Source organism: Tuber melanosporum (assembly GCF_000151645.1).
Source record: "Tuber melanosporum whole genome shotgun sequence assembly, scaffold_9, strain Mel28".
In the NCBI taxonomy this organism is placed as follows: Eukaryota; Fungi; Ascomycota; class Pezizomycetes; order Pezizales; family Tuberaceae; genus Tuber; species Tuber melanosporum.
In genome coordinates, this window is record NW_003299139.1 from 331,437 (window position 1) to 356,627 (window position 25,191).

The 25,191-nt window shown below is 45.3% G+C and overlaps 4 protein-coding genes; 1 reads left to right on the forward strand and 3 right to left on the reverse strand.

The window, feature by feature from the left end:
* Positions 1-9,006: 9,006 nt before the first annotated feature.
* On the reverse strand, positions 9,007-12,420 carry GSTUM_00011677001 (uncharacterized protein). XM_002842056.2 has 8 exons: positions 11,749-12,420; positions 11,088-11,419; positions 10,893-11,004; positions 10,688-10,833; positions 10,271-10,631; positions 10,120-10,197; positions 9,586-10,060; positions 9,007-9,497 (listed from the first exon to the last, which is right to left on the reverse strand). Exons 1-8 carry the CDS (start codon positions 11,909-11,911, stop codon positions 9,455-9,457), a joined length of 1,710 nt encoding a protein of 569 aa, XP_002842102.1. The 5' UTR covers positions 11,912-12,420; the 3' UTR covers positions 9,007-9,454.
* Positions 12,421-13,348: 928 nt separating this feature from the next.
* On the reverse strand, positions 13,349-15,114 carry GSTUM_00011678001 (uncharacterized protein; the record flags this gene model as incomplete). XM_002842057.2 has 4 exons in its annotated part: positions 14,781-15,114; positions 14,556-14,721; positions 13,742-14,500; positions 13,349-13,704 (listed from the first exon to the last, which is right to left on the reverse strand). Exons 1-4 carry the CDS (start codon positions 15,039-15,041, stop codon positions 13,349-13,351), a joined length of 1,542 nt encoding a protein of 513 aa, XP_002842103.1. The 5' UTR covers positions 15,042-15,114.
* A 1,882-nt stretch (positions 15,115-16,996) lies between these two features.
* On the forward strand, positions 16,997-17,371 carry GSTUM_00011679001 (uncharacterized protein; the record flags this gene model as incomplete). The annotated part of the gene is made up of 1 exon (XM_002842058.1): positions 16,997-17,371. One exon carries the CDS (start codon positions 16,997-16,999, stop codon positions 17,369-17,371), a length of 375 nt encoding a protein of 124 aa, XP_002842104.1.
* Positions 17,372-17,481: 110 nt separating this feature from the next.
* On the reverse strand, positions 17,482-18,532 carry GSTUM_00011680001 (uncharacterized protein). XM_002842059.2 has 2 exons: positions 18,289-18,532; positions 17,482-18,224 (listed from the first exon to the last, which is right to left on the reverse strand). The coding sequence occupies exons 1-2, from the start codon at positions 18,428-18,430 to the stop codon at positions 17,722-17,724; spliced, it is 645 nt and encodes a 214-aa protein (XP_002842105.1). The 5' UTR covers positions 18,431-18,532; the 3' UTR covers positions 17,482-17,721.
* Positions 18,533-25,191: the final 6,659 nt, after the last annotated feature.

The following is a 25,191-nucleotide window of genomic DNA, read 5'->3' on the forward strand; positions in this document are numbered from 1 at the left end:
CTCCTATTAAGAAAAAAGAGACTACTACGGTGGCTCCTACTACTAAAGCCTCCTTCATGGAGGTAGTGAAATGGATGGCATATGTGCCCAAGCCTCCCACCGCTCAGAAGGAATAGGCACCCTCCACCCACCCCACATCAGCAGCATCCTCCTACCAGTCTAGCAGCGAGAGCTCTTCTAGCGAAGGGGGAGTAACATTACAAGTGGCTCATGGGGGAGAAGGCAAATCAGTGTACTGTGAAAAGGAGGATGGGGAGAAAGAAGGAGAGATAAGGGAAAGGAAACATGGTAGATGCCTGAGCGGTGCTGCCAGAAGGAGAAGAAAGGCTGCCAGAGAATCTGGTGACAAGAAGGAGACGGCGACCCCGGCCAAGACTCAGGAGAAGAACTCTGAGAGACAGGAACCGACTCCGGCGGCAGTGGTGCCTGCTGCTTTGCCAATTCAATCAAGGCCTGTGGCCATGGCCAGCATCAAGGTAACTACAACCCCGATGCGACAAGAGTACCGAAGAGTCCCACAAGGACCTCCTGACCTGCTCAACTTGGTACCGGCACCACCACAATCGTTACCGACCCCGGATGCCCACGGAAGGCATATTACTATATGATTTACTACCCGCAAACAGATAGCCCTACCACAAGGTATGGGTATCGAGGCTATGAGGAATTGGATCAATATGACCTTGTCAAACCAAGGAAAGATCTAAGGCAATGCCCCATACATCCATGCCAAGCACATCTGGCCTGAGTTTGGCTGTATCTTTCTGATCCTGGCAGAACATTCTGTTACTGAACTAGGCAACTGGCTCGACAAGGCTAGGCTTGACCTACTTAGAAAACTGTCACTCTCAGAGTTCGAGATTCAGAGGAACTTGGAGAAGGAAAAGATTTTCGTTTCTGGCGTCCCGCTAGCTGACGCAGGACGAGGTTCAGTTTAGAAAGTTGAAGAATGGACTGGGAGCGCGGCATTTGATGGCCTACGCACTGATTTAGAGTAATCCAATACTGGTGTGGTTACCATTTCCTGACCAGATATTATGGGGTCTATCCACGCAAGGAGGCAGGCCAATGCTACGATGTATGGCATCCGCTTTGTGGTCGCAAGAAATGAGGCCATCAGGGAAAGGTTGGCTGAGGGAAAAATCTGGTTGAGAGGAGGGGCCCGCAATGTCTGGGTATTTGAAGAACAAAGACCCCTAAAGGTTTGTCGTAAGTGCCTAGAGACTGGCCACTTTGAGGCCACATGTGGTCACCCACCCTGCTGTCACTTTTATTTTAGAGTATGCTTCTCCCGGCAACACATGTGCAGCAAGCCTGGATGCCCAGTGGGGGTAGACCAGGCCTGTGGACACACTAAAAGACAATGTTGGCTCTGTGACCGGATGGACCATTTCACTGGATACGAACAGTGTCCAGGAGTCAGGTCCTCGACCCAGCTCCATCATCCTCGAAGCAAAAACAAGGGGTGGCCCTACTGACAGAGCCTACCAAGAAACCGGAATACTATGGATGTCAGACGAGAAGGGCCCAGAGACGATGCCGTAGTCGTGGAATGTCTCCAACATCACGACTTGTTGAGATCAGCAGTGACAAGGAAGATGAAGGCCCCCGTCAGAAGTCAGACAAGACCAAGGATAAGGAACTGGAATGTCCTTCTCCTTCCCCCTCCCCAGTGCATGGGATTCTAAAAACCACAGCCACCACTAAGCCCCATCAGGAAGATACCTATTGGATTGCTCGGAACCAGGATAGTGATATCCCATATGCCTCTGGCCCTTGTGGCCTAAGTGGATCAGTTGAGGCCTCCTTTTAATGCTTATTATGACAATGGCATTAAACGTGTAGAGGTGTAGTGGGAATTGGGCGCTGGCATTTGATTTGTTTTCTTTTGTTGATTTGTTTTTTATTATTGAACTACTGATTGATCCCGAGGGGTTACATGTACCTATAGATATTGATGGGTGGGATTTGTTTTCTTTTATTAAAAGGTCAGGTGTGGAGATGTTTGTTTGGTCCCATATTTGTGGGATGTTTGAGATGGTGAAACATGGAGAGAGTAGTACCAGTGTTAGCTATTGGGAAAAAAGGTTGAAGAGGGTGCTCGCCAGAGTTTACTTTCGACCCGGTTATACTAAGGACCAGTTTGCTGATTGGTTGGACGAACTAGGGGAACCAGATATCGTGTTTGGTGACTTTAATGCCAGACATCAATATTGGAACCCCAACACAGACTACAATAACATGGGTGGACAATGGCTGAAACAATGGTTCACAGCCCCGACTCGCGACATGAACATGGTCCTCCTAATTGTACCAACCTTTCGGGACATTTCCAGAATCAACCTTTGCCTATATCGGGCGCCATACGTCAGGCTTCGATACCTGGATGTCGCTTGCTGTGAGCTCAGTGCTCAAGCCCTTAAGTTGACAGTTGACCTTCCTGACAATATTATACGTTGGAGGCCAGCCTGGAAGAAGGTAGTATGGGAGAAGGTTGAGAAACAGCTAGATGCCCTACAAGAGGTGGAAGATAGGAAGTTGTAGGAATAGGTGAGATGAGTGGTGGATGCACTCCCACGGGCCTCCATCGGCAGAGGTCAGTGCGAGTGGTGGACACCAGAGTTGGAGAGAATGAGGTTGGATGTGGCCCGGCTATGTCGATACTCCAAACGCAAGGCGGAGCGGACGGAGGACTGCAAGTTAACTGATGTGTCTACTGGGCGTGCCTGCTAAGGGCTAGATTCAAGCATATCAGGGAAAGGATAGCTGAGAGCCAAGACTCAGACATTTTTAGGTTGGCATGGAAGCTGGAAGCTAAGTGAACCCTCTCCTCCATGGTACGATCAGATGGGTCCTATGCTACTACATATTCAGACATTAGTAACCTGATTGCACAGCAGTTATCATCTGTCGACTCCACCCCTTGGGAGTGTTCTGAGATTGATATGGACAGTACTCAAGAAATGGAAATTGCCCTTTTGAGGTCCCCTATGAATACAGGCCTAAGTGAGGACGATATTGGCTATCCCTCCTTACGGTTTTGGAAACGAAGAGATACAACAACATTGAGGCACCTGGTAGATTAGTGTGGGTTGTGGCACGATATTCCAGACTGGTACAAGGCTGAGGTGGTACTCATACCCAAACTGGACAAGCCCAGGTATGATGTTGTGAAATCATGGAGTATAATACATCTCCTTCCAATGCCGGCAAAAGTCACGGAGCAAGTGGTACTGTTGAGACTGGCTACCTACCTGGACCTGGGAGAAACACAATTCGGGTCTCGACGAAAGCGGGGTGTCCATGATGCCATGGCAGTGGTCTTTGAGTTCTTGCAGTATAATGAGGGCTACAAAAGATTGATCTTGTCAATGGATGTAGAAGGGGGGTTTGATAACATTGATATCAATCTCCTGTCTGACTTTCTGGTGGCCAGGGGGTGCCCCGGATACCTTTGCAAATAGATCCGTTGATGGGCTTCCTGTCGGTCGGTACAGTTTCGCTTCCACAGATTCGTCTCTCGCCCCTACTATGTCAGTAAGGTAGTACCTCAGGGCTCACCCCTTTCCCCGTTCCTTTTCGGTGGATATGTAGTAGATATATTCAGACCACGCATGCGATACTTCCTCAGTGTACGTCAGCTGGTAGTCTCATATGTCGATGATGGAGTCATCATGGTAGCAGCAGAGTCCTGCAAAGCAGCCCAATACTAGGGGGGAGAAATATTTGCAGACTGTGACTGCATAGCCAGAGCCAGGGGAATGGAGTTTAGCGCCTTCAAGACTCAGTGGATTGGGTTTGGAGATAAGGCATGGGAAGGAATGGAATTGTTAGGAGAAATGGTGTTGCCTTCAGAGGACTTGAGGGTTCTCGGGTATAGGTTTAATATATTTCTTAACTTTTCTTCTCATGTAAAGTATTGGTTGGAAAGAGGGTTGGGTGTTAGATGAAGGATTTTGGCATTGGAAAGGAGATTTGGAAGTGTTGGTAGCTTGGGAGCATGAGAGACTTACCGCTTGGTGCAGGCAGCCTACCTTCCGACTGTCTACTATGGACTGGAGTTTGTAACTGACCATGTATCGTATGTGAAGCAGATTCAGGTCCACGTTAATGATTGCCTCCGATCAGTATTCCGAACGCCTATGAGGTTAGCAAACAACATACTGTTGGCTGAGTTCGGATTACCGCCTGTTGCTATACAGAGAAGGTATCTACAGCGGAGGTGCTACAGCCGGTTCATCAATTACCGGTACAGTGACCAGTATCCATGGTTCAGGGAAATATGGTTACAGTGGAAGGAGGAAGGCATGGTGGCATATCGGCGGACTTCGGATAAGGAGCTCACCTGCCGCCCGACGGTTTCAATTGGGAAAGACAAGGTAATGATGGCTGCACGCCACTGAGTTCTGTACAAGGACCTCTGTACATCTTCAGATGTGGTTATGTACACGGATGGGTCCAAGTACTCTGAAAGAGCTAGTGTACTCTGGACGGTATTTGAGAGAGGGGCCTTGACCCATGTTGACAGGTGCTCGGTTCCTCCATCCTGGAGCATTATGGAATGCGAGTTGTTTGCTATTGTGTGTACCCTCCGACATGCTCAGAATATGGCCAAGAGATGCCAGGTCCATGTGTTCTTAGACTGCGTACCGGCCCTGATCATAGTTGACAACATGTTTTCAGATAGTGACTCAGCTAAGTTGTGAGAGATAATGGTACCCCTGTTGAATACATTCTCACATGTTAGTTTCGGTTGGGTCTCCAGTCACATAGGCATTGATGGCAACGAGATGGTCAACTTGAAGGGTAAGATATGTATCAGATGCCCCTTGCACCCCCTGCTTTGGGAAGGGGTTAGCTTTGGGATTGGTCATGCGGCTCTGGCTCGGGAGCTCTGTAAGGAGGAATGGGGGACTTGGCATACTAGAAAAGGACACGAGTATTATTCTCGGGAACCGAAGGTGCCTCAATACCTCTAGGGCCTAACCCAGATGGATTCCTAAGTTTTGATGCAGATCTGTAGTGAAACAGGCATGGTCGGCCATGACAGATGTAACAGGAAGGAAGACTGACACCACTGGACTGAGTGCCCCCACTATGCTAGAGCACGCTCTGCTAATGAAGATCTGTATAAGGATTCGGCAATTCCGAGATAGAAATGCTGGTAGATGGATCATCGGTGGCTGGGCCTGGGAATCCCTCGCCATATTGGATTGATAAACGGGGAATTGGTTGTGGCAGGTAACCCCTTTGACAGCACACTGAGGGTGAAACGGAATGGGGTGTCAGTACTTATAGGAGACCCTACGACCTGCACACAGTGTGAGAAGAGACATGATGGCAGCAGCTGCATCTTGCCAGGCAAGGTGACACTGCCGAAGAAGTGGTTCTTTTTACCTGACCAGCGACGGTGTGATTGTCCCTGTTGTGGTACCGCTATTGCCACTACAGCTATAAAGAAACGCGCCACCTTCACGGAACACTTTGAGAGACATCTCCGGTATTTACAGACCTGTGACAATCAGTTTTCGCATTCCCAGCATTTACAGTGGGATGAGCTGAACTTGACGATGTGGACGTCACTGGTCTTGAGGTGGGCCAAAGTAAACCAGTTGCTGAAGGAATCCGGATGCCCCTTTTGTGGGGTGGTGTTGGCGGAAGGATATTTGGACCTAGGGTTGCATTACAAGACGACAAAGGGATATTGGGACAGACTGGATATTTCTTTTGTTGAGTATGTGGGTCAAATTGTGTTGTAGGCGGATAGGGGTGAGGGAATGAGATGGTGGTTGGGTGGCGAGGTGGGAAGATGCATTAATCCGGGGCGGCACTAGTTGCTGCGAGCGCCCATGAGCCCGCATAGGTAGTGATTTTTGGATTTATGTTTGGGAGGAGTGGTTCCGAGGTGGAAGGGTGCACGGTAGTGTATTTTAAATAGTTTGTTTTTATGGGGCGTGGGGGAGACTGGTCGTATGCCAGTATTGGTGGTACTAGTATAAATAAAATTAGATTGAATTCAAAGTACTTTTCCTATTTATTACTTTAACGAATATAAAACACCTTTACGATCTTTATCTTTATTACAACATTATTGTTATGCGGAGGAACGCTCTTCACAAAGAAGAGTTAGAGAAAACTTATGATAGGCATTCCCGATAGAAGATAGAGGTCTTGTACTATTGGCAACGTAGGCAGAGGCCTAGTGCTATCATAAGACTAAGGAAAGAAATATAAGAATAAGAGAGGTATCATTTCCCGTTGTGAAGAATTAACTATCCGAGGAGGGATCATTACAAGAACTTATATATACTTAAGTAGATTTCATATACTGCCCATTGCTCCCCATCACAACTCAGCATTCTGGAGTACCAAACTCCCCTGTGCTGTATATCTAACCTCTACAGGTCAGACTAAAGATCATCCAGAGCGAATTAGAGAACACTGTAGTTTGCTAACATCTACTTAACAGAACTGCTTTAGCCGCTGCATCTACAATGCAACTGCAGGAGTAAAAACTCTTCTTATAGCAGACATATCAGTGGTAAGTTGTCATGCCTGAGTGAATGCAATACTAACTATACTACTCCATTCCATATTATTCCCGATAATAGCCAAGTAGCTTTCCCAATTGACTCCTTCTGAGGTTAACTCCCAATAGGTACTACTTACAGTCAACCATCCTAGAAGTAGTTCTTACTGTGACTCCAGACTAATATCTTAGAGTGCTTAACAATTCTCTATTATTACAATACTTTTGTGGCAAAAGATGTTGGTTACCTCACAGATAGGCCTCCAGTAACCTCACATACTACTTTATACTTCAAAGTGGTATTACTCTGTCAGTTCTGGTTCACTTTGCATGAAACCACTTAGAGACAATTCTCCTGGTTCTTTTCTGCCTCTTCATATATTCTACAGACAACTTCCAGTCGACCAGATGGCGTGAGCACATACTGTATTACAGGAGCATCTCTTCTGGTAGCCTTTTACTTGACTGACAGCAACTCTTCAGGCTGTAGTCCGTAATACTAGAGACCTATAAATGGGCTGGGAGGGGTGGAGGGTGTTAGCTACTATACCACCAAGTTACAGCTTGTTCCAAGCTCAACTGGATGTGTAGGAGTGATCTGAACAACCTAAGATTCATACACTCTATATAGTTTTGCATGACAAACAATCTAGTAACTTCCTCTAAAGCCTTGCCTAACAAGTTACTTTTAAGGTAAGGTAACTTGGCTCCGTAGCAGGGTAACCCAGGATCCAAGGTATGGTAACTCTGGTCTGAAGGTAGGGTAACCACTGCTCCTTACTAGTACCAATGTACTTCTTTATATGGTATAGCATGTCCAATGAAGGTACTTAATTAACTGTACCTCTACTCACTAGACTCTGGTCTATCACCATTCCTACTACAGTAGTCTCTTAACACTAGTATGGGTGTAAGTTTGGCTAACTGTAATAGTACTCCATGGAGTCTCGTTACATGAAGAATAATTATAGGAGGAAGTATATTATTCATCATTAAAATGATCTTGTAGAACTTGATAAGCATGAAGATTAAGCAGAAATATATTTTAAGTAGCTGCCAAGAAAGACTAAAACTGATATTATATCTTATTTGATAAATGGTCTTAGTATAATTCACCTTAATTTAACTCCACAATACATAGTCCACCTCTTCAAATTTTTATAGTATTGACTTTCAGTTTTGGGAGTTGCTTATATTTGTGGTTTCTTCCTTCATATTTGATTTTGCGTTCTAGTATTAGAGAAGAGAATTTCCTTAGTTTTGGTAGCTCGAGCCAGCCAGATGTGATTTTCTGAAAGTGATTATTGTAGGGTAGTTGTTCCGGATGTGTTCTCTCCAGCTACTGGTTTCAACTTTGGTCAGCAGGATGGTATTTCATCTGGCCGGTAGGTCCTCAGTAGGGATGGAGGTTTTAAGTCTGTATAGCTCTTACTGAGGAGGACCTATGCACCTTGCTCCACATAAATAATAATTTACAAATAAAAACTGGATATAAAAAAATACAAAAAAAAACTTGTCATAACCCAAAACAGAACTATCAGCTCATCTATTCTCCTTAGAGTAAAGCATATTACTATCCTCTTTCACCAGTTGACCAATCCAATCCCATTACCCTCTCACTTCTTTCCTCAATCTCTATTTCTACATTCTCTCCCCTTTCGTGTTCACCCTCCAACCTAGCCGACCCAGATATCACCTAGAGTTACTAATAACAAAAATCCTTTCTCTCCTTATACCCCCAACTTACTCTTGTAACTCAGTCGTAAATCCTACCCCAGCCAACCCAAATGCACTAGATAAATTTCAGTTATTAGAAAACTACTCCTACTTCCCTCTTCCACATCCAGTACCAGTATACCGGTACCGAACCTCACCACACCAATCCTTCCAACTTCCGAACTTTATACCGCCCACCCCACATTACGTACATCGGCACGTGACTCGCCACACGTAAACCTAGCCTCCTTGACTTTAAAATAAATTTATCAAACCCCAACACTTGCCAATAATCACCGGTTTTGTAGTGTAATGGCTAGCACTCGGGATTTTGATTCCCGCAATCTGGGTTCGACTCCCAGCAAGACCTTTTTTCTTTAACTCTTGTTTTGCAGCTACCGCGCTGCTTTGCTTCCCCTCTTATCGGAGGTCCACATATCATACTAACTTACGGTATACGAAGCGGCCCCCGTCCTCTTTTCTTTTTTGTCCTTTACAAGGCGCGCTTGGTTTCGTTACAAGATGTATGCTTGCACTACGGTACCGACGGCGACTACCCTAACTCAAGCTCATCGAGCAACACTCGATAAAACTGAATGCCATGAACCAATAACAATAAAACCCATACCGACCTCTATTTTATATGATATGACACTATGCAAAGATTACAAAGGCCTCACGCCTGCCAAATGAAAATCAAACCGCCTCGATCCACCCATCAATAATTCACTCAAGAAATCACGGCGGCAAAAACAAAAGAGTACGACGGAAAAATTTCTTATCATATTATATCACAAAACTGCCATTTTTCAGCCAAGGCCAATCAAGGAAAAAACAACTATTGGAAGTGAATATGACAAGAACAAAAAAGAGGGTGATCTGTTTATGACAACGAGGGTCGCAATTTTTTGTTCTCCATTGATTGTACAAAGAAAGGGAGCTGGAGACGAGAGGGTTGTATAGAGTGGAAGGGAAAACTGGGGGGGAGTGGATATAAAATATGAGGAGGATATATAGTTGACATTTTATGTCGGCATGGTTCATACGAAATGAAATACTATTACCAAAGGCGGCCCAAACAGGAGCGAGAAAAGAAAAAAGTGAAAGAAAAGCCTCCCAGTATTTGACCACCACTCATAGACTTCTAGCCAAAGGGAAAATGCCCCCCTTCCTTTCCTCCCTTCCCTTCATTCTAGTGAATTAGAATGATCACTTTTTACTCGAGCTTCCGCCCCCTCCAGACCTATCAGTCCTCGAATGAATATTAGCCTTATTTCCATCCACCATCAATGGCCAAAGAGAAAGCCAGCGCAAGCTGTCGAAAAGATTTTCCAACTTACATGCTGATCCTCCTCGCCACCCTGTTCAACTCCCTGTCATTGTCTGCCTCCCTCACAGCGCGGTTCATTGCCTCCTCCTTGGCCTCCTTGCCCTTCTTTTCCACTTCCTCGTGGCTTGGGGGCAATCTCTCATTTTGGAGGTCAACTTTCCTTGCCTCCTCGAATGAAGTGATAGCATCCTTAATGCCCTCTGCTCCAAGCATCAGTGTTCCAGCCGGAAGTCTGCCCCCAGTGGCGGTCTTAAGCTCAGTCACACGTTCAGATTCTTCACGCAAAACTTGGAAGACGCGGGACAGGCGCCCAATGGCAAGAATCTTATTCTTAATAGCACGGCGCTTGGCATCTGGGCTATTGGGATCAGTCTCGGGCTCAGGAGGAGGCGATAGCGGGTCGGTGGATGAAGGGGAAAGTGGCGTGTCCTCATTGAGTTCCTCCTTGGAGCAAGTGTTGAGAATTGCGATGAGCATATCAGTAACTAGAGCCGGAGGTTGCGATTAGTATCTGATCGGACGCTCTCAGGGCATTCGAACTTACTCTTTTCGCCAACGAAGGGAAGCGACCAGGTAAAAACATCCATAAAGTTAGGTAACCAATAAGGATGGGGCGTGCAATCTGCAATGGCGACCTTAGCACTCCAATCCTCGGGGATATTACTAAACAAATGGAGTAGATAAGTCAAACGTACTAAATTGTCTGATATTCATGACATTGTTCTCATATTTCAGAACAGCCGCCTTGTTGTTGTACACATCAAGATAATTGGGCGCAGAAAAGATGGTCATAACGCTTGGGAATCCAGTTGTCTTGGTCTTCCTATACATCCTGTACCCTGCGTCCTGTGCCTCATGCGCACGGATGACAGAGAGCAGGTTGTTCTTTTCGAGAAACGAGCAAGCAGCTGGGTATGAAAAAAAGTAAGAGCAGCCACGAACATGATTGTGGATGAAGAAATCAGAAGTTCTCTCTTGTCCGAACTCTTCTAGAGGGTCGGCCCAAAGAATATCGCACATCAAACCATGAGTGGGGGGCTCGCGGAAACGGTCAATCTATATCGCAGTCAGCCCTACATTACCACATATAGTACAAACAAGCCATGGCATACACTTCGCAGATCATCCAAGGTCTGGAGCTCAGGACTCAATCCACCGTGAATACACAAGAACTGCTTGTTCATAACTGCTGCCAGTGGTAACGCACAAAAACTGTCCATACAAGCTTCATATACACGTTCAGAATATTTGTGTTTGCCTAGGGAATGCGCATTAGTCGAGCCCAAGGAAGAAATTTAGGTTCAGCAATTGACCCACATTCCAACTTGAAGGTAAAATAATCTGTCAAATGCCTGCATTCATGATTGCCTCTCAAAAGCCAAAGAGTATTGGGATACCAGATCTTCAGCGCCCAAAGATATAAAACGCACTATTTTTCATCTCAGGTTAGACACAAATGGGGAAGGCACAACCCTGTGCTTCAAAACGATCAAGAGATAAAGAGCAGTATACCTCAATACTGAAGTACCCTCTATCAACGTAATCCCCCAGAAACAGATATCTAGTCTCCTCGGGATTCCCGCCTACTTCAAATAATTTCATCAAGTCGTAATATTGCCCATGAACGTCACCGCACACAGTGATCGGCGCGTCCATCTCCAGGAGATTAGGTTCGGTCCTGAGAATTTCAGTGCCACGGTTAATAATGAAGATGGCCTGCTCTTCAGTAAGACGACCCTCGCGGTAAAAGTGCTGCTTCAGGAATGCGAGATCCGGCTTTGTAGGATCATTAGAGTCGTAAAACTGCTCATTTGTAGGCTTGTGGAATGCAGGTGCCTGCACATCTATTTCAGGGAAGGGGAAATAATTAACCAAACTTATAGCGATAAAAACGTAAATGTAGAAACAAATAAGGATGTCTAAACAATATGAAAATGATCTAATCCCGCAATCCCGTCAAAACATGGCAAAGCTGAATGGACATAAAAAAGGATACTCGCATCGCACTTCTAAGCTAAGGGCTAAAGAGATGGAATGAACCCCATGCAGGATTCCTGGAACCAGGAACATCCATCACAAGGAGGGGTGAATGATAAGCAGAAAGAGACGGGGGGAACAAGATTCATCACGAAGAAAAGTTTTGAAGCGAAAAGAGCAAACTCGCAGAACATACCCTTGCAAACTCGCTCAAGTGTCGAAACTTGAGTCCCATCTTCCATAGTATGCAGAGTGAAATCAATTTCCGGGGGTGCCTTCTTCTCAATCACAGCACGAATGGCATTCTCCTGCTTTCTGCTGTTCTCAATAGCCACCGCTGATGCATTGGGATCGGCCATCGCAAGAAGGGAGTATTAGAATCAAGCTAGAGGCCGTTTTTCTGACGCTGTCTGATTATTGTTTTCTTTTTCCCCTTTCCGTTGACGAGAGTAGTTGTTGCGTCGAGGTTGAGCAGCGGAATGAGGGGCGGTGGGATAGGGAGTGAGGGGTGGGATGAGCGGGGTTGTCTCTGAAGCGAAAGAGACAACAGTAAGCTCCGGTGAATATTGGGTGTAACTGAGGGGGGAAGGGGTTGAGGATAGAAGTTGTTTTTTTTATTTATTTCTTGAGAAGAAAGAAGGGGTTAGAGGGGGGAAGTGGAAGGGGAGGTGACAAGTTGATGGAGCGCACGCACAAGGAAGAGAGGCGGACACGACTACCCAGCGCGGTGGTGGGGGAGGCAGGGCCCCGGGGGGTGTTGTCGGAGAGGAATGTGATGTGAAGTACCCTACAGGTACAGTAGCAGCGTCTTTGGTGGGAGGGTTTGTTGATGAGAAAGGTAAATTGAGGGATTCGACTGAGCGAGGTGGGGATGCCTTATGGGTTGTAGCATTCGAGATAGGATAGGGCTCATCAAAATTCCCGTGGATTCGAGGCTCTATAAGGAATAGTCTATCAATAATTCATACTTGTATCATACGATAGAGAGGGATATGCACAAGCAACCAGAGTCCAAGCTCAGTTACCACACCCCACACGCAAGGTGTGCGCGAAAACGGACAAAGACTTCCTCTCACTCCCACCGCAGGCTACTCCCTCCATATCACCACTGCCAGTATCGCATAAAAGCTTATGCTACATCCTACCTAACCTCACTCCTCTTTCACCCCGAGTGTTCAACCATGCCATGCGCTTCCCCCCCCTTTCTGCAAGCAATACAAACGCAAACAGCACTGGTCTGACAAATATTGCGAGCCTCTCTCATCAATTAAGCGCTCCCTGTGCGCTTGTATCATTCCTGTGCTGTAATATACCATACCATAGGCGAGCTGGTTTCTCCAAACGCACGCGATCTCTGCCCCCACCAACTCTCCAGTTGTTCTTATCGGGTGTGCATCTTGCTCAGCAGAGACCTTCGTCCAATTAAATATGATGTTGTGCCAGAACCCCTGCTTACCCCCCCGTCTAGGGCTGAGGCCCGGCCCGACTGGTTCAAATAGTGGATCACGTGAATAGGCTTCAGAGTGCTCTTTGATGCTGGCAGATCTCCAGATTATGACTGGTGTACGATACTGCACACATAAGAGATATTCGGGGGGGGTCCGCAAATCGGACCGCATAAACAGGATTGTGGAGTCTGGGTCCGGGTCGTACAAGGGGCTATAAACCAGTCATACGGTTTGCGACCGATGCCCAAAGGCCCAAAAGGGGCAAGAGAGTTCTCAGAGAGTTCACATTACTTTTATATCTACAGTGCCGACTATTGAGAGTGGGAGGAGGGGGCATCCTTTCCCACCCTATTCCTCCTCCTGATCCATATCGTCCCTTCTCCTCTTTCCTTTTCCTTTGCTCCCCACACCCCCGCTTCTAGCCTCTCTCCGTCCACCCTTCTTTTCCCTCTCCTCCCTCAGCTGCTTTGCCGCTTCCCTCTGCGCCTCGCCTACCCTCTCACTGAATATCAAGACGTCCTCCTCCTGGACATCAAACTCGGGAATCTTTTTTCCAAGAGCGGCTTCTATCCGGAGAAATAGTTCAACCTCGTATTGGGTGACAAGTGATATTGAGCGTCCGGAACGTCCAGCGCGAGCAGTGCGACCGACACGGTGAATGTACGTCTTGCTATCTTGGGCTAGGTCATGATTTAATACGCAGTCTACCGAGGGACTAGTAAGAAGTTAGTATGCAACAACATAAGAGAGCATCTGGGGAAACGTGCATATCCAAACCTCTAGCTGCCACATCCGTCGCCACAAGAATATTCCTACTACCCGACTTAAATTTGTTCAGTGCCCCCAAACGTGCACTCTGACTCATCTGGCCGTTCAAAGGGACTGCATTGAAGCCAAGATGCCTTAGTAAGATAGCCAACCTAGATGTCTCCTGCACGGTCCTGCAAAATATAATGGTTGTCTGCCCGGCGAACTCATTCATAAGATAAACAAGGTAGGTGTCCTTGTGTTTGAATGGAATAAACAGAAACTTTTGTATAAGCGTCGAAACAGTAGAATACTTCGAGCCAACAGAGATCCTGACCGGCGAAGACAACGAAGCCCTCTGCAATTTCTCAACCTTTGAAGTCATGGTCGCCGAAAACAAGTATGTCCTCCGCGTCTGAGGGATAACCTTCAGAATCTTGTCAAGGATAGGGCCAAAGTCCATGTCCAGCAATCTATCCGCTTCATCCATAACAAGGTACTTCAAATTCCTCAGCGAGAAACCTTTCGTATTTTCCAAATGATCTAGTAGACGGCCGGGTGTAGCAACGAGAATGTGCGGTTTCTTGCCGAGCGCTACTGACTGTGTCATCATGTCCATGCCTCCAACAATGACTGCACTTCTAACACCGATCCCGCCGCCGAGAGCTTCGAATTGTTCCGAGATCTGAAAGGCCAGTTCACGGGTCGGTGCCAGAATGCAGGCGAAGAGGCCGGTTGGGTTGTCCCATAGTGCTAGACATAAATGTTAAAACCGCACCAGAAGAAGATATTGCATGCGTAGGGATACCTTGTAATATTGGAATCGCAAAGGCTGCCGTCTTTCCACTTCCCGTCTCGGCCAGGCCGATAAGGTCCTTCCCTTCCAGTGCGACAGGTATGGACTCGACTTGAATGGAGGTAGGGTTCTTGTAGCCGAGATTCTCACAAGCTTCACAAAGCGAATCCATTACTCCCTAAGTTTCGATTAGCACTCAGCACCCCGAAGTGTAAGGTTAGTGAAAACGGGACTCACTAATTCCTTGAAGCTTTTCAGAGGTGCAGTTTCCGAAGGCCCGGCAGCATCGGGAACTAATTTAGCCACGGTCCCGGTTTCGCTCTCCGAAATGCCGCCCTCACCATCCTCCTGTTCCTCTCCAACGCCTTCTTGCCCCCCCGTAGATTCAGGCTTCACATTTTTATCCTTCGTAATCTTCGCGACCCTCTCCACCACATGTCTTTCCTTAACGGTCGCACCACGAGAAACCCTACGCTTCTTACCCGGTCCTTCACCCATTGCCAATTATCTCGTAGGCGCCAGAAGTGGAGTAATTGAGGTTCGTATTCCCAAGATTGAAGCTAAGCTAGCAAATTGGCGGCCGAAGAAAAAAGAGCAAGGAAAAGATGCACCGGAAACGCAGAACAGAGGACAAACTTACCCTACTGTAGCTCACGTGACCATTTTTCGAAAATGACACCATAATTGCGCGATGTGCGGCTTAAAAGGCTATCTGGACGTGACTTCTTGTTAAACCACATATTCTACTGGGGTTTAGGGTCATAAGAGAACTTGGGATTGGCGATTGAGAATACCGGTATTTGCGAAGCCCGAAACCAGTTATCTCCAGGTCCCGCGGGGCCTGGTGAAAGTTCGTGAGGAAGGCCGGGATTCCGAGATTCCAGTTCATATGTATGATACCATACATATTCTACCATTACGGTAGAACTTCATAGTACAACACGCGATTAGTAAGTTGTGATCGGCTATAGGGTTAGCCAGTGAACATCCACTATGAATGTTCCTTTCTGATCTGCAGCTAAGCCTAGGGATTGTAAATGAGGAAATTCTATGAAGGCTGTGTTATTTTTTCACTTGCCAGAAAAGGTACTCGAGTATCTATGGCAGCTGGCCCATATGAAACGACAGTGTTCCCGAATTAACTCTCCCCACCCGAGGACTCCTCTTTCCGTGGCGATACAAGGATAAATAAATTATATTGAACTCTTTCCGTGAATGGCGACAAATACCATCCTTCCGAAAGCAAAAAAATTACTACCACCACTACATCATAGCAAGTCAGTAAACAAATTTCACCAGGGGAGCAAATCGAACACATAACCCCTAGAATGATGGTAGAATTTGTAGGGGCTCCGGCTACTCGAGTATACTAGAGTACACCTCATTTCCTCACCGATTCCCCCAAACGCGACATGCCAACACTTCGAAGATTACCTCTATCTCAGTGCTATTGTATACCTCCAGAGACCTACCGTAGTATGATACCGTTCAATAAAATTTATTTACCGTAACTAATCATATCATACACCTCACCTCACCACTCATTTCCTTTCACTACCGAGCTAATTTCTTCCCCATTTCCTTCCTTGCTCCCCACCAGGATGCAAACGCTCCTAACCGTGAATATGCATCCCGATGCATACACTATGCGTAACACAACGACAACCCTCCCTCCATTCATCCCAAAATGACTAGTCACGTGACCCAACCCTAACCGCAACCCGTTCGATAAAGTTTCCACCCAAATCCTCCCATTGCACCACAAATCTCGACAAGTTACCGTGCTCCTCGTACATTGCTCGAAGCCCGATAGAGCGAAGCATCCATCACAACTCACCCATCCGCTCCCACACACCCACACTCACACACCACAGAATTCGAGCAACCGACCCGACCCGATGCTTCCAATGTCTTCCCCACGCACACCCTCACAGTCTCCGCAATCTGCGCGCTCACGGTCAAAGTCACGTACTCCTGATCGGGTAAAAGCAGCTGTCAACGCCGAGGAGAGGAATGAAAGGGTTGGGGAAAGGGGGGTTGAAACTAGTGGGGAATCCGACGTCGAAAATGAGAATACCTATGAGCGGGAAGAGGGTGAGGAGGAAGATGAAGAGACATCAAGGAGTGGGAAGGAACAGGACGGGGGAGAAGATCAGGATGATGAAGAAGAAGAAGGCGAAGTAGCATCCCCATTGCCAAATGAACCTCTACTAGAACCTTCGGACACAAACGGACAAGCACATGCAGAAGCTCCCCCATTGCCTGAAGGTCCTCCCCCAGAAGATGCCGCCGAGGATGACGGCTGGACACCCGTATGGGACGAAACCTATCAGGCATACTACTTCTTCAACCACCACACTGGCGAAACAACCTGGACAAACCCACGCGTTCCCACCGACTCTCTCCCTCTAGACCTCGCCGCCATCGACTCCACCGCCATGGACCCTACCGCCATGGACCACATCGCGGCCCCCGATTCCACCAGAATCCAATACAACCCTGCCATCCACGGAGACTACGATCCCACAGCACCTTATGCAGCGCTGCCCGTCGAGGAGGAGTACGTCTCCCGCGCAGCGTTCAACCGATTCACTGGCAAATTTCAAGGCGCTAATGGCAAGGCGCCGGAGAACTACAATGACGAGAATAAGAGTCGCAGGCAGATGGAGTTTTACTTTGACGTCGATGCCGCGGCGAGCTCGCACGATGGCCGGAGTTTGAAGGCCGAGAGACAAACGAGGAAGCTGACTAGGAAGGAGGTCAAGGCTTTTCAGGAGAAGCGTCGTGCGAGGAAGGAAGAGAAGAGGAAGGCGTGGTTGAGGGATTGAAAAGTGTAGTGGGGATAAACGCCAATTGAGTATTTTACGTGGATCAAGCGAAAAAGTGAAAAGGATGGTGATGGATGGTGGATTTGCGGGGGCTACGGGAATTATGGCAATGGATTGGATATCGGCGTTTTATTTTTATTTTTTTACTTTGTTTTTACTCCCTTTTCTTCCCTTCTGTCCATTTTTCCTTCCTCCCTCTTCTTCTCCTCCCCATAACCTTCCAGGGACCCTCTCCCCTTCATAATGTACAGCTAATCACTCTTTGTTCATTTCCCTTGTCAACTTCTACCCATTGGAAAAAAAGAGAAAAGAAATTTTTTAAAAAAGAACCCCTCTAAATCCAGGCTACCCTATTCAAATCTCCCAACCTCCATCCCCTCAACCTCCTTCACAACCCTTTCTACAACCCCCCAAACCACCTCTCTGACCTCCTCCACACTGCGCCCAGCATCCACAACCCTCCACCTCCCCTCCTCTTTTTCTCCAACCTCCTTAAACAAATCTCTAACTCTCCTCTGCACCGCCTCAACCTCATACCGCTCACCGCCGAACCCGCCCCGCCGCCTCGCCACCTCCGCATCCAGATCCAAGAACAAGACTACGTCCGCCCTTGGCAAGCCCACGTCCGGCGCGCGGCAGTAGTCCAGGCTGAGACCTTTCGCGGCGCTGAAGACGATCCCGGAGTATACGTATCTATCCAACACAATGGTAACGCCGTCGTTCAGGAGTTTCAGGATGTGCGCGGAGAGTTCCCAGCGGTTGGCGGAGAAGAGGAGGTGGATTGTGTGGTCTTCCAGGGTGGTTGAGGTGGAGAGGTAGGCATTTATCATTTTTCCGATGGGGGTTGTGCGGTCTTGTGTGTTAGTTAGGTTAGCTTGCCAGGAGGGGGGAGGAGAGGGAGGGAAGAAATGCTGTACCGGGGAATTTTTGTAGACGGGCGGGTACGTTCCTTTCTGCTAGGCGGTCCATTAGGAGCTGGCATTGAGTGGATTTTCCGGCTCGGTCAAGCCCCTCTATGGCTATCAGTGCTCCGCGCGTTTTGGGCGCTGAGGATGACATTGCTGAGCCGGCAGGTTGGTGCAAGTTGGTTCTGGCACAGCTTGGTTATGTATGATATCGTACGAGCACTTTAGGACCCAACCCAGGAAACCTGGGTCAGAATAACTAGGGTTGCTATGCAACCCAATGGAACAGATCTCCGATTTTGTTTGCCAAGCATAATAATAGTATCGTATCAATCTGCTCTTATCTTATCTTATCTTATCTAAATTTGTCAATACACCGCCAAGTAAGGAAATTATCTGATAATAATTATTATACAATTAGCGTCTTGGCATAATTGTTTCTGCTGGTGCGACTGTGGAAGGTAACAACAGCAGTTTGATATAATAACCTCATACTCAGAAAGTGTATGGTTTGTGTAGACCAAAACCTGAAACACAAATTTGGATGTATTCAAAGGATTATACTATTAGATCAAGTACACCAAATTACTTAAAAAAACCTCTACATAATTCTTGTTACCTTTTCTAATAATGAATTGGGTTATTCAAGACAAGTAAAACCTTGGATAAGATTGGATAATTGTTTAAAATATTGCATTTTGAGTGTGAAAGTGTTAGGTGGAGATGATCTGTATAGACTCAAAATCGTCTAGGCCAATCAAGATTCATTTTGTAGAAGGAGATTTTTCTAGGAAGGCTCAAAGGGTTATCTATTCTGTTTATGACTACTAAGAGTAAAGTAAGGTAAAATAGAATCAGAAAAACAATATTATATTTTTAAGGTCTCTTTTCCGTTGCTTGGTAGTGTCTAAAAGCTTGGGAGGCACTTCGATATTTATATTCCATGTTTGAGTGTTCACAGACTACATCTATCTCTCATACAAAGTATGTACCTCTTTGACTATAACTTGCAATATCAGGTATTCTCCTGAAGTACAAGTACTAGAAGACACTGAAAACTATCACACCCTCTTTTATAACTACTATTTTGCCAATTGGAAAACTGTACTACTTCTAATAGTAATTATCTGATCTGAAGAGTTCTTAGACTTATGGCCTAATTCTCAAGTCAAACTGTGGTGGTTCCAATTGTCTCACCTATTGATGAAATGATTAGTTTCATCTACAATTCATGTCTACTAGAGTAGTTGTACATGCAACTTTCCGGGTTGGAGATTTCAAATCTCTATAACTCTTGATCTAATATACCGATATCCTCTGGATAACTTTCTACTAATTCGCAGGAAGCCATTCTAACAGATTGGTAGAGAATTACTCAGTCGGCAATTCCTGATTATTCATGGTAATAAGGCTTTAGTTGTTGTCTAGTATTGGAGATAATTCCCACAACTACAACACATTCTTTAGCTTAGTTGTAATACTCTGTGAAGTTTATTGGCTTGTTTGGTAGTGTCCTCTAAGAGTTTTATACTCTTCTAATTATTGTATGTTGGATGTGAATGAATTGGTTCTTTGTGAAGAACATCTAACATTCAATATTGTATCTTATACAAAATGGTCCTATTACTTGCAGTCCCCATCAAAGAGGTACCATCTTTGAAACTGAATAACTCTCTGGATAGTTAAAAAATTTACTCTGCTCTACTTCCCAAAATAGGCCAAAGTCCCCTCTCATATATTCTGAGAAAGTAGGATCTGGTTGGACAGATAGTAGTAACATATATACTGTGATTCTGATACCATAAATTCTGTAGCATTATAGTTACAGGATACAACTAAGATAGAATTGGATGATAATGTACTTGCCTAGTAAGGGGGATAAAGAAGGGTGTTGGAGACCAGAGATTCTAATTTCAAGTGGTATTATCCTATTTAGGGTAGTTCCTAGGTATCAGACCACTATACTGCTAACGGAAAGTGGAAAATGTGTTATGCACAGTCACGCTTTGACTACAAAGATAAAATAACACTTGGATTAGCAATTTCATCATCTTGATAACCTTTCACAAATGTTTGTAGAAAATAATACCTAAAACCTAAAACTTAAAGATAGAGTATGATTCTGTGAGGAGTACAAGGATTAGATATCTAGCAACTACCATAAATAGGATAACTCCATATAACGATCCTACTTCGTATATGTTAGTTCTTCAACAGGTAATGATCTCAGCTCTTTGATACTTTGAGAGCTCAGAAACTCTGAGTCTTTGTTACCAATTTTGATAACAACTATCGATATCTTCCCAGTCTTGTCTTAAGGTAATAAGTAAGATCTCTGGCTCACATAATGTTGCTGGAGATGTTGTGTGTGGATAAGTGTATAGATTCAATATGTAGTATAGAAAAGAACTTGAATGGAAGTATGAGGAGTCTGTACTGGAGGTTCCGTTTTTTTATTTTTTTGTTTTTTATCATATTATTTGTTGTTAAGATACAAGAAAACTATAGACAGTACTAGCTATAGCATAAATAAAACCATATCCTCCCTAGACCAAGAGAAACCCCATACTCTCTATACCTTCTGGTATAGGCCTAACCACAAACACTCCAAGGACGATCAACTCAGACGCCCGGTCTGCAAATCTCATGATTTGAACGCAATGAGGTCTCTTCTAGTAGCCAACCAAATTCCCAGGAACATTCCTTGCTCAAAAGAAATCTCTCACACTAACTACATATAGCTAACAGAAAGAAAACCAAACAGGCTAGGCAGGAAAGTATAATGAAAAACTCTATCTATAAACTATAAAAGAAAAGCTCCAAAAGAAAGTAAACTATAGCCACTATTGCCAGACTACTGTACGCAAAACTACCTACAAACAGAGTAGCTATTAGGAATACCAAAATTCAATACCTAGAAGTCACCTTAAGTAGGGTAGCCTCACTTGGAATCAGAATCTCTGGTCTCCAAGACCTCCATCTAGCCCCCTTAAGGGGCCGCACATCATCATAAATATCAATCTTAGTTGCGTCCTGTGACTATAATACCACAGAATTAAAGGTATCAGATTAACAGCCTATATGTTGCCACCATCTGTCTGACCAGATCCTGTTTGCAGGATATAGGAGAGAAGACATTTGGCTAGATCTGAGAAGTAGAACAGAGTAAATCCGCCAACTACTCAGAACGTCACTAGGCTTTAAAGAGGTAATACCTTTCATATAGACTGTAGGTAACAGGACGTTTCTGCATAAAGAGATGGTAGTGCATGGTAAAGGATCTCAGCAAGAGACCAATATATTCACACCCATACTACAATATTTAGAAGAGTCTTGATCTCTGAGAAACACTGCCATAGAGGTTATTAGACTTCATGGAGTATTGCAACCAAGTTTCAGAATATGTTGTAGTTACAAAGACAACTTTCCATACTACAACATTGATCGAAATCCTGTTACCCAAAGCAACCAAGGGAATAATTATCAATTTGGTAGAATAGCTTTCTGCAAATTTATAGGAAGCCTTTCGGAAGATATTTATCTGTTGGATAAGGAGTTAGGGAGGTTTAAAGTCAGGTGATCAAAAAAGGATTTCGATTACGACTACCTTTACAGATACAACCCGCAGATGAAACTGATTATTTTATCAATAACGAAGACAATTGGAGCCAACTCAGTTCAACTTGAAAACTAGGCCACAAGTCTAAAGACTCTAAAGATTGGATAACTACTATTGGGAACAGTAAGGTTCTGAGTTGGTTATATCAATCTTAGCAAAGAGGTTGTGGTAATTTTCAGGGTCTCAAGGTGATCGCACTTTTCAAGAATATCCGATGTTGTGAGTTATAATTAGAAAGGTACATAGTGGCATGATAAATATATGTAGTTCCCGAACACTCAGACGTGGAATGTAAATATCAAAGTGCTTCCCAAGCTTTAGATATTATCAAGTAATGGACAAGAGAGCTTAACAATATAATATTGTTTTTACAATTCTATTTTACTTTACTGAATTTACTTTACTCCTAGTTGTCATAAATGAAAGGAGTAAGCCCAAGCCTTCCTAGACAATTTTCATCAACAGAAACTAATTTCAATTGGCCTAGACAACTCTAAAGTCTATCAGATTGTTTCCACTTAATAGTAGCCAGTGAGAGGCTTAAAGGCCAATGCACTTGGCCTGCTGAACTCAGAAAATAGTGAAATACCAAGATACTCTATCTGAGAAATAGGATTATGGTATCAGAACTAAGGAGTGGATATTTTAGCAGAGGAGATACTGCCCAGCAGTAGGATACTAACCAAAGATCTACTACCAGGAGGCTGTACCGATAGTTCTTTTTATTTAATTTTTATCAGTTTATTTCTCTCATTCTATATACAGTAAGGTTTGTGAGTCCTACCAGATTGTGCTATGGAGACCTTTACCTCCTGCCTGCCTTGTTCTCCAGCAGCCAGAAGAAAAACTGTAAAACAAGAAAGGCTAACACTAGCAGTGTAACGATCCCTTTCTTAGATAGTTAGTTCTTGGTGACGGGGAATGATACTTATCTTTTCTATCTTCTTCTTTCTCTTTGTCTTACGATAGCTATAGGCCTATACCCACGTTACCAATAGTACAAGACCTCTGTCTTCTATTGGAACGCCTATCGTAAGCTTTCTCTAACTTGTCTTCTTCGAAGCCCTTTCTTGGCGCAATGATATCGTTGCAATAAGGATAAAGATCGTAACGGGGTTTTATATTTGTTATCGTAATAACTAGGAAAAGTACTTAGAACAAAGCGTGAAGAACCTATCTTCCTCGGCTGCATCGGCCTCCTTATATAGTGTTCTTCCCGCCTTTAGTCATGTGACCCAAAGTGGTCACATGTGCAAAACCAAATCATAACAAACTAGTCATATGACCAAAGTGATCAAATGCTAAAAACCCATGACCTTATAGCGAGGTCATGTGCAAAACTCATAAACCAATTATAATGCAATAAACAAGTCATATGACTCGACTGAGTCATATGCACGAAACCCATGACCTCATAATGAGGTCATGTGTGAAACATAAATCATATGCGCAAGGCTTACTCGTAAGGCACACTTGCAAGGCATACTCGTCAGGCGCATGTCCGATGACTCATACTTGAGCCATGTGCGAAAGCATCACAAATCCCACACATAACAAATCATATAACCCGAATAGGTCATATGCATGAAACAATAACATACCTGTGACTCATAGCCATGTGTCACGTGAAAACCTTTTTCATGCTAAGCCACGTTCATGACATTAGCTCCCCTCCGCCTAAGCCTGATTCCCATTAGGCTTTTTCTCCAAGTTTCAATAGTTCCCGTCCTGCCGAGCGCATGGTCCTTCTCAGCTTGTGGAACATGTCATCTGCCGTCCTCCACCTGACCCTTCCTGATTCTCAGGTCAGATTCGCCATCTCGATCGTGTGCCGCTGATTATCATTCAGCTGTCTTAGCTCCGCGATCGTTTTATCGTTTGCCGAAATTGTGGCCTCGGCTTGGCCCAGTTGTTCTTGGAGTCCCCGGATCTGCCTGCGTAGGCTTCTCACGTCCGGTTCCATGTCTGGTGAAGAGTTTTGGGCCCCTCCCTCCCTGGACCGCGTCCTTGCGGCCCATGCCTTCCCGGCATCCTCTCCTTCCAACTCTTTCCTGCTTTCATCCTTCTGCGGGTAGAATCCCGCAGATATTTTCTGTGCCCTGTGCATCCTGCACCCATTTCCAAAGCATTGTTGCTAATGCTTTAGAACGTGGTCTGGGCGTGGGCCACGCTTTCGACATTCCCTCGGGAACCATCCCGAGCCTTCTTTGTCGCCAAAGTGTGTTTGGCAATCGTCATCGTAGCATACCGTCCATGACATTGCGTTATGCTGTGCTTGTTGTTCCCTTTCCTTGAGGTCTTCGTTGGTTGGCCCCATGAACGAGTATTCGGGGCTGGTGGGTGTGGTTTGGCAGGGGCTATCGCCCCAGCCTTCGTGTTGTTGAAATGGCATGGGAGCCTTTCCCTCGCCTTTGTCTTGGTTGAACATGATCGTCACCTGGGCCGGGCTTGCCCGCGTATCGCTGGTGGAAGGTTGAGATGGCATCTTGTGCGTTTTCGAAGTTATGTGCAAAGTATCAAGTTTTATCGTGTTCTGGAGAATATCCTGTCCACTTGGCTCGGTATTGGAGGTGACCGTGGAAGAAGCGAGAATCGACTATTTCGTCGAGTTCATGTTCTGGTTCTCCGTTGAGTTCGATCGGTCGGGGAGGAATAAGTGTTTGTGAAGGAAACTTATTGTCGTTGGGTAATTCAATGAGTGAGATGTGGAATGTGTTGTGTATTCGCATTGAGGGGGGAAGGTCGAGTTTATAAGCTCGACTGCCCACTTTTTCCAGTATCCGGAATGGTCCTATTTTCTTGTAGTCCAATTTCTTTGATGGTCACGTTGTATGAATATTGCGTGGTGTTAGCCATACCATATCTCCTGATCGTATGTTCAGATCTGGTCTTAGTGCTTATCGTATTGTTCCTTCTGTCATTGTTATCCTTGACTCATTTCATATTGTAATGTTTCATGTAGTTTCCCCATATCGGTTTTATCCGGTATCACATCATTAATCGTATGATATGAGGTCTGACTTTGTGGATGTTGTCCGTAATTTGCGAAGAAGGGTGTCGTGCCAATTGTTTCTTGCTTTCCATTGTTGTATACGAATTCGGCCATAGATAATAGCTTGTACCAATCATCTTGCTGATAATTGACATAGGCCCTTAAATATTGTTCGAGTATCGCATTTACCCGTTCCGTTTGTCCATCCATTTGTGGGTGGAACGCTGTGCTCATTCTGTTTTGTATTCCCATTTCTCCGGTTACTTTCTTCCATAGTCCCGATGTGAATGGGGTTCCTCGATCA

Coding starts and splice junctions, on each gene's coding strand:
- GSTUM_00011677001 (XM_002842056.2), bottom strand. CDS start 11,911: ATGGCCGATCCCAATGCATCAGCGGTGGCTATTGAGAACAGCAGAAAG. Junction 11,005..11,087: donor GAGGGTACTTCAGTATTGAG/GTATACTGCTCT, acceptor GATGAAAAATAG/TGCGTTTTATATCTTTGGGC. Junction 10,198..10,270: donor CATGAATATCAGACAATTTA/GTACGTTTGACT, acceptor TCGCCATTGCAG/ATTGCACGCCCCATCCTTAT.
- GSTUM_00011680001 (XM_002842059.2), bottom strand. CDS start 18,430: ATGTCATCCTCAGCGCCCAAAACGCGCGGAGCACTGATAGCCATAGAG. Junction 18,225..18,288: donor CCGTCTACAAAAATTCCCCG/GTACAGCATTTC, acceptor CTAACACACAAG/ACCGCACAACCCCCATCGGA.